At 31.6% G+C, this 8,345-nt stretch overlaps 1 protein-coding gene across 2 annotated transcripts; it reads right to left on the bottom strand.

Moving 5' to 3' along the window:
• Nucleotides 1-477: 477 nt before the first annotated feature.
• On the bottom strand, nt 478-4,231 carry LOC107959876 (THO complex subunit 4A). 2 transcript variants are annotated; one of them, XM_016896043.2, is made up of 5 exons: nt 3,731-4,231; nt 3,241-3,357; nt 1,839-1,907; nt 1,541-1,725; nt 478-899 (listed from the first exon to the last, which is right to left on the bottom strand). In XM_016896043.2, the coding sequence occupies exons 1-5, from the start codon at nt 3,896-3,898 to the stop codon at nt 722-724; spliced, it is 717 nt and encodes a 238-aa protein (XP_016751532.2). In that variant the 5' UTR covers nt 3,899-4,231; the 3' UTR covers nt 478-721. The 2 variants fall into 2 exon arrangements, with proteins under 2 accessions (XP_016751532.2, XP_016751533.2); XM_016896044.2 differs by having other exon boundaries at nt 3,241-3,413; nt 3,731-3,872.
• Between the last annotated feature and the right edge of the window lie 4,114 nt (nt 4,232-8,345).

Below are 8,345 nucleotides of genomic sequence, written 5' to 3'. Positions count from 1 at the left end.
CTATCAAATTATTTTTAATTAACATGTAAAAATTAAATCATTAATTTTCAGAAGATTTGAGTTTTTTAATGATATACCAGAACTTAAAAGAGTTCAATAGCGTATTTTGATAAAAAGTCCATATAAATCAACCTTGCGACAAATGATAATTTTTATTTTTAATTTTTTGAGAATAACAAATGATAAATCTAAAACTAACATGAAAACTTTTATTTTTGGTTAAAATATACCATAAACTTTTTTCATAAATTTGAATTTCTCTCTATATTTTTATTTCCTTTTACTGTTAAAATTATTTTGTTAAATTCAAATTTATTACATCATTTTTTTAGCTGCAATATTACAAAAATTTTCTTAGTTCAAAATTTTGCATTAATAAATTTAAAAAATTTAACAGTAGACTTGAATTTTGAAATCTAAGAATAGAAATAGAAAAATTAAATTCCTAAAATAAAAATATAAAGACAAAATTCTAAATTTCTGAAAATTACATTTAATTACTTTTTTTTTTATACAAACAAGAACTTATCCTAGTGAAGTCGAGGAAAATAAAAAACACGAGAGAATCTGCACTTTCAACATTCTTAATGTCAGTGACCATTTTCCAACCATATACCTCTTCTTTTTTCCCCTCAAGAACTAGAGTAATCGAACAAATGAAATAACCTCTTCTGTTTTTTTCCCCTCAAAAACTAAGAGTAATGGAACAAGCAAAATATCATCATTTAATTCTTGTAGCTTCTAAATGGTACCTGTCCAAATCAGCATCAAGATCTTCTGCAGATAATTTCTTACCAATTGGTCCATCTCGTTCATGTTCATGTCCACGTCCTCGACCAAATCTGCGGCTGACACCACCACGAACCCATCCCCTTCCAACACCAATCTTTTCTAGATCCCTGTCCCAAGGAACAAACAACATCATATTTTAGTCTTAACTTAATCAGTATTGGCATACCCTTGCCCATGTCCAACTATCATATTTGACGACGAATAACCAAATATGAGTATGAAAATATGAGTCTTCAAGGACTCTTCAAATATAAAGAACAACTTAGTAACAAATTAAATATATACTTTCCCATATTCAACATTCACCCAAATCCAAATCCAAACAACATATCATGAAAGCGAGTTTTCCATGAAATTTTTCCAATTTTTTGCCAAACCATCCTTTAGTGCCCATCTCATCTCTCTGGTTTATTACCTACCATGTTATCTGGCATTCCAAAACTTTTCATTTTTCTTCAAATACTTGCATCTAATACCAATATCCAAAACATACTCAAGCATGGGTATGGGGGAACAATCCTACAAATACATGGAAAACAACTGACCATGTTTCTATCATACACATTCTTGTATCCAACACTCACTCTCGAGTCTGAATAAGATGGGTTGCCTAAGTTAGCACATGGACCAAACAGAACATTCAAGGTACAATCAAGTAGATTCAAGATACCAAGTTAATTGATGAAAAGCAAGACGTATGACAATGATTATCATGCAAATAGCTACAAAAAACCCTTGCAAACCAGACCTTCTAGAGGCCATATTTGGTGCTCTCAGAATGCCGCTTTTGGTTGGAGGGACGGACGCAGACATAACCACATTAGCTCCCACAAGTTCAATTGTCATTGGTTTTCCATCAAGTTGAACATTGTTGTATCGCTTGATAGCTGCCAAAGCATCTGCCTGTCTGAAAAAGACAACTTCTGCAGTTCCCTAAAATAGATACTAAGCATTTTCAGCAGTAAAGAAAAAAAGATTGGGCAGGCTAGAGATCAGCAACTATGAAACATTTCAAAATGGCTTCAAACTTGAACAACAGTCGATACCTTTGATCTCCCACTCTTATTGTAATTAATTGAGTACCTCTTCAAGTCACCAACCTCAGAGAAAAGCACCTACAAATCGAAGAAGCCACTATGACAAAACCAGACAAATAACTATAAATCCTCTAATTTGCAACAAAGAGAACAACAACAAAGGTAAACCTTTTCTCAAAAAGCTGGTTGGGAAGAAAAATAAGCCGCAGGATAGGTACAGTACATTGCAGAGAGAAGTTTCTAGCAGCATTTCCACTAAAATATGCATAGATAGACCATAAAAAATGGTTTCAATCAATTCAAATTCATATTATCATAATTCATCTCCAAATCTCAACTCCCATATTCCTCGTTCTGCAGCACCATTTTTATCTTAACTAGCAAACAAACTTCTGAAAGAAGACTGCCAACTGTTCCTTGTACCAGAATAACATTACAGAGGAAAGATAATAGAAGGAAACATAATACATTCAAAAGACAATTGAAGTTTCTAGCAATGTTTCCAGTAAATTAAGAATGGACAGTTTCAAAGAATTCAAATTCATCTTTTTGCAACCATCTCCGCAATCTCAACCTGCTATATAACTGAGTCCCAATACATTACTATATTGAACTGTCAGAAATCAGTAACACCACCTACATTACTCAGACTTAAAAGCAAGCGTTGAATACAAATATATATCAGAAAAAGCATTGAAGCTTCTAGCCATATTTCCACTAAAATATGCATCAATAGTCTTTAACTGACAGTTTCCATGAATTTAAATTTATATTTATCATAACGATCTTCACAATCTCAAGCACCATACAAGCCAGTCCCCTTGCATTACTTAACCAAACCATCTCAGATTGCAACAAACAACTAAACTGAAATATTAGTATCATAACTAGCAACTTTCACAACCCACTTTCCTTCTGCCCGAACCATACTAGGGAAGTACTAAAAAAATACTTCGACTCAGCTCTCATGATCACCTTTATTACAAATTCCACATCACCATGCAACATCGACCTCTACTATTTTTCACAATAAAAACTACTAATCCAAATCCAATGATCCTGAATCATATTGTTCTAACAACTAAACTCACAAATCCACAACCTTGTTTAACAAAAACATGTTTTCAAGATAACCCATCAGGATCACCTAGTAGTCAGACTCCATAGACAAACACCCATTATACAGATTCTCCATCACCATGCAATATGAACCTCTATATAATTTCTCACAACCAAAACAACTACTCTGTTCCGATGATAGCCTCAATCATATTCTTTTAGCAACTAAACACATCAATCCACATTTTTCTTTAACCAACAAAGCATCGCAATTGGAAAAATACAAGAGTAAGTATAACAACATACTGATAATAAACAAACAAACAATTGAAAACAGGAAAGGAAAAACAACCTTAATATCCTCATTAGAAACACCGTAATCCAAGTTCGATATATATAGCTTCGCCTCCACATCCAGTGCTCCACTCGAAACCAACTGTCCCTGCCATGCGGGCACCTCTAATTGCATCTGCAGTTGCAGCATGGTGCGCGCGTGAAGAACACGCGTTCGCAAGCGCGTATAGACTTAACAGTTAAATAAACTTTCATAAGTTAGAAGTTAAAACAAGTGTGCGTGTGTCTGCGTGTGTCTGCGTGTGCGTGTGCGTGTGCGTGTGTGTGTGTGTGTGAGAGAGAGAGAGAGAGCCTGCATCCCAATATTCAAATAACTGGTTATTTATCAAAAATGTTATCGCAAAATTCACTAAAAAGCTTACATTTTCAATTTCCATCAACGGAATATATGTACATACGTAACAAAGTAGATGTTGTATATTTATTGAAAAATAGTACTTAAAACTACATATTTTATTTGTTTTTGTCATTGGAGTGTAGGAACTTACTGGTCTGACTGGGTACGGGTTGATTCTTGGCTGGTCGCGGATGGGGCCACGACGATCAGGTCCCGGGGCGGGGGCACGTGGCTTGCGTCGGGAATCACGAGAATGCCCTTCGGATCTGCTTTTATTTCGGATGATGTCGTCGAGGGACATGTCCAGTGAACCGGACATTTTCAGAATTACACGCTGGTTTTGGCTTCTGGGAAATGCTGTTTAGGGTTTGTCGAGGTTTTTTAAGAGTGGAAGGCAGAAGAGTGAAGATTTATGGAGGGGGTGTAGAGAGTGAAAGCAGCGTGAATAGGGTTTTAGGGAGGCACCAAAATCTCGTCCACCCTCTGTTATTTGGGTGACACATGGAATTCAGTAGGCCTTCGGTTTGGGTCCCGCTTTTTTCCTTAGTGCAGCCTATTGGACTGAATTAAAGCAGCCTCTTTTTGGGCTATATTACCGATTCAGTTGGATTAAGAATACGTTGAGTATTAAATTAATTGGTATGAATGGGTTGATTCAATTAAAAATTTTATTGTTGAGTACTAAATTAATTGTTATGAATGGGTTGATTCAATTAAAAAATTTATTGAATCAATAATCCTAAAAGCATTGGTAAAAAAAAAAGCTAATAAATTAAACATTTATTTATAAATTTCTTATAAGAAAGTGAATCATTTTAATTTGTCATAATTTAATCGATGTATATTATAAAAAAAAATTCAAAAGTTAATCTATTTATTAGTCAAGGTTGACTTGAACTGTTAATTTATAATCACTGAACTGAAGAATTTAGTTACAGCCAGACAAATCTAATCGCAATTTGCCCATCTACATCATTCCTGAAGGAGGCTGATCAAATCTATAAAGACCATGTAGTCTGCAGCTTGATTTGATTCTCTGTAGATTTTGCAGTTGGTGACCTCTTGTGGTCTATTCCTTAAATCATGGATGCTCCTAATCATAGTGAGAGGAGTATTGATGGCATTCACATCCCCCAGTACATCCCAAGTCCCAAGCCAACTTAATCCCACCTGCAATACTCTATAATTCAGCCTGTAAAGGTATACAGGAGCCAATAGTTCTGCTAAAACCAGCAATCCAATTTCTGTCACCCAGCTCCGGCTACTTTAATAGATTATAAATTGTTGAATTGTCAAGGGCAAGGTCAAGGTCAAGGGCAAGAATTATTATCTAATTCAACTAACTTTTCAGTTTTTATAAATTACGATACAGAATTTTGGCAAATTAAAGTAGTTTCCATAAAATAAAATAAAAAGAGAAAGAAGTTGTCCTCTCCTTCAATCCATGCACCAATCCCCTAAACTCTCATATAGCCTTGGTAAATCATTCCATCTAAATCACTTTGAGAGCATTACCCGTTTGAGTAATGGTTGAATTAGAGGATAAAATAAGGGAGAAAGCCATGTTTTAAGTCTTGAATAATAATTAGAATTAAATACAATGACTAATGAGAAAATTAACCAGAAATCTAAACACACACAAGTATTCAAAATCCATTATATGATAGAATTTATGGATTGAATTGCAAAGAATTAGAAATATAAAGGGACTACTGCGAGAATTAACCAAATATGTATTTGAGCCGGCATATGTAATCAGTTTTATTTTAGGGTTTTGAAGAAATCCTTATTTTTTTTATAGGGATGAGGATGGAGGAGTAATAGCAATAATAATAATAATAATAACAGAGTTAAATGAATTAGGGTGAGTTTGGATGGGCGATGCATTTACTTGCGATTAGTGTAAAAATAGCGGTGGCGGTGAGATTAGATGCTATAGCAATATGAGACAAAAAGTAAGCTAAACGCACCGCACCACACCACACCCAATCACCCATATAAACCCACAGTTAGTCTATATAGATATTGAAATGGTCAATTTATTGTTTTATTGGGACTATTCCTTTAAACATAGATTTTTTTGGGTAAAACTACAAAAATAGTCACTTTTGTTTGCCTCAAATTACATTTTAGTCACTTATGTTTGAAATGTTACGTTTTAGTCACTTACGTTATCGTTTTGTTACGAAGTAGTCACTCTATCGTTAAGCTCCGTTACCTCCCTAACAATGGTCCTACATGGCAGTCCAAATGAATTTTAAATGCCAACTTGATGTCCTATATGGCAATCCAAATTAGATTTATTTAAATAAAAACCTTTTTTCATTCCAACAACCGGACATCCAAGTTGGCATTTAAAACCCATTTTAGCTACCACGTAAGACTGCCGCTAGGGAGGTAACGGAGTTTAACGATAGAGTGATCACTTCGTAACAAAACGATAATGTAAGTGACTAAAACGTAATATTTTAAACATAAGTGACTAAAATATAAATTAAGACAAACAAAAGTGACTATTTTTAAAGCTTATCCCTTTTTTTTCTCATTCAGTTTGATTTGGATAAAACAAGTTTCACATGGACAAACTGAATTTGAACTGAATTGTGCGATTTGGGTGATAAGACCAACTCGAAAACGAACTAAACAATACAAAACTCGAGTCGAACAGAATACATCGGTTTGAATCAATTTTTTGGTTTTCTCGATTTCTTGCTTAGTCTTAGGGGTAACGCAATTCGAACCAGTGTTAAACGGGTGTTTGACAAAAATTTTAATCATCACTCCTTACAAAGTCAAGACAAATCTTCTTTTTCATTCATTTCGTGGCATGTAAAAGAAGGGTTGAATTTGATGATAGCCCTTATATTTATCAATTTGTGCATTTAGTTCATTTACTTTTATTTGCTTAAAATTGGTCTTCTACTTTTTGATTTGCTCACTTTCAATCTATTTGTTGATTTTTACCGTTAACTTTATTAAAAATTTAGGTACAATAAAAAATTTAGCTCTTCAATCTTTACATCTGTTATCAATTTGATCTATACTTTTTTTTTCCTTATAAAATTTATAAAAATATTTAAATATTAAAAAATATATACTAGTTAATTTTTTTTTTATAAAATTTTTTAAATGTGTTAAGAAATTAATGATACAAGACACCAAATTTTGGTATCAATAACTAGATTGGAGATTATTATTCAATTAACTACAAATTTATTCTTACGCAATTGAAAAACTTTCTTAATAATATTTTTTTATAAAAATCCATCTCTTTCAACTCTTCCCACTTTCTTCTTTCATATTCCCTCCACTCTCTTGACTTCCCTTCGTAATCCAAACTAACAAACAGAACATCCACTCTCTCTTTTTTATAAAAAGTAGAAACTCAAAAAGGAGAAAAGAGAGAAAGTCTTCATGCCCCTTTTTTTTTTTTTGCATGGTTTTCTCTAATTTTCTAGAGGCCCACCACCTTCTTTGGTGCAAGGGTCTTGAAAACCAATGAAACACCATTTTCATTAAAGGTAAAACTTTTCATTTTCTTTTATTTTTAATGATTTATCTTTTCTATATTATTTTTTGAAGTATGTATAATAATCACCTAAATGATATCTTATTAATTTAATATTAATCTAACATTTATATTTAGTGTTAATCTAATATTTATTCTAATATTGTTATCCACACTAAAAAGAAAAAAATAAATAATTGAAACTCTATCTTTTCACCTAATCAAACTTAAAAAAAATATATCTAAAAAAATTATTTTAAAATTCTAATTAGGTATGAATTTGTTGACATGTTAAAAAACATGTAAATTAGAAATGTTAATTTAATTATTTCATTAAAATAATTTAACAGTGACTTAAGTTGAAAATAATTAAAATCAAATGATGTAATTTGATTGAATACAAAGTTTATGATTGATTTGAAAGTTGAAGTTAAATTCAGTGGTTTATAATCTAAATTACTTATAGACACGTTACTTATTGTTGCTAAATGATAATTACAAGTTAAAATCTATCGATAGTAAATTTTGGGAATTTTTCTATCTTCAATTTGTTGCCACATGTGGAAAAAAATTATAATTTTTCAATTTTTCTATATATATATATATTAATAATTAAAGAAAAATTAAGAAACATAAGTTAAATTGATAAAAATTGTAAAAATTAAGGGACTAAATTCGTGATTGTACCTAATTTTTGACCGAATTAATTGAAAAAATTAACGAAGAATTGGAAATAAGCAAATCAAAAAGTAAATGAACCAATTTTGAGTAAATCTGCACAAATCGATAACTAGTCATAACGATTTCTTTGCTTTAAAAAAATATTTTAAAATAGAAATAAATTTAAAAAATTGATAAGTATATTCTTTTTCTAAAAAATAAATTTAAAAAATATATATCTAAAATTTCTCAAAAAAATGTAAAAAAATATAAAGAAAATTACAATAAGAATTCTAAAAATATAAATAAATATTAAAAATAAAAAGTCTACTCCACAATTTCCTTATTTTAAAACAAAAAATCTAAAACTTTTCAACTACCCCCATAGAAAAAAAGGAAAAACTTCATTCATGAACCACACATCACTCAACCTTCGTCCACATACCCATCTCGTCTTTGAAATCAATTTTGTGGGGTTTATTGTCTGACGAATATTAACCAAAAAAATTTCTTTTTTCTCATTTAGTCTCACAATCAAAACACATCTCCATGTCTATCCCTTTAGCAATAATTCTTCAACCCTTCCTGATTTCCTCCC

Source organism: Gossypium hirsutum, chromosome A05 (genome assembly GCF_007990345.1).
Source record: "Gossypium hirsutum isolate 1008001.06 chromosome A05, Gossypium_hirsutum_v2.1, whole genome shotgun sequence".
Lineage (NCBI taxonomy): Eukaryota > Viridiplantae > Streptophyta > Magnoliopsida > Malvales > Malvaceae > Gossypium > Gossypium hirsutum.
This window is presented reverse-complemented; position numbering and strand designations above follow the sequence as displayed.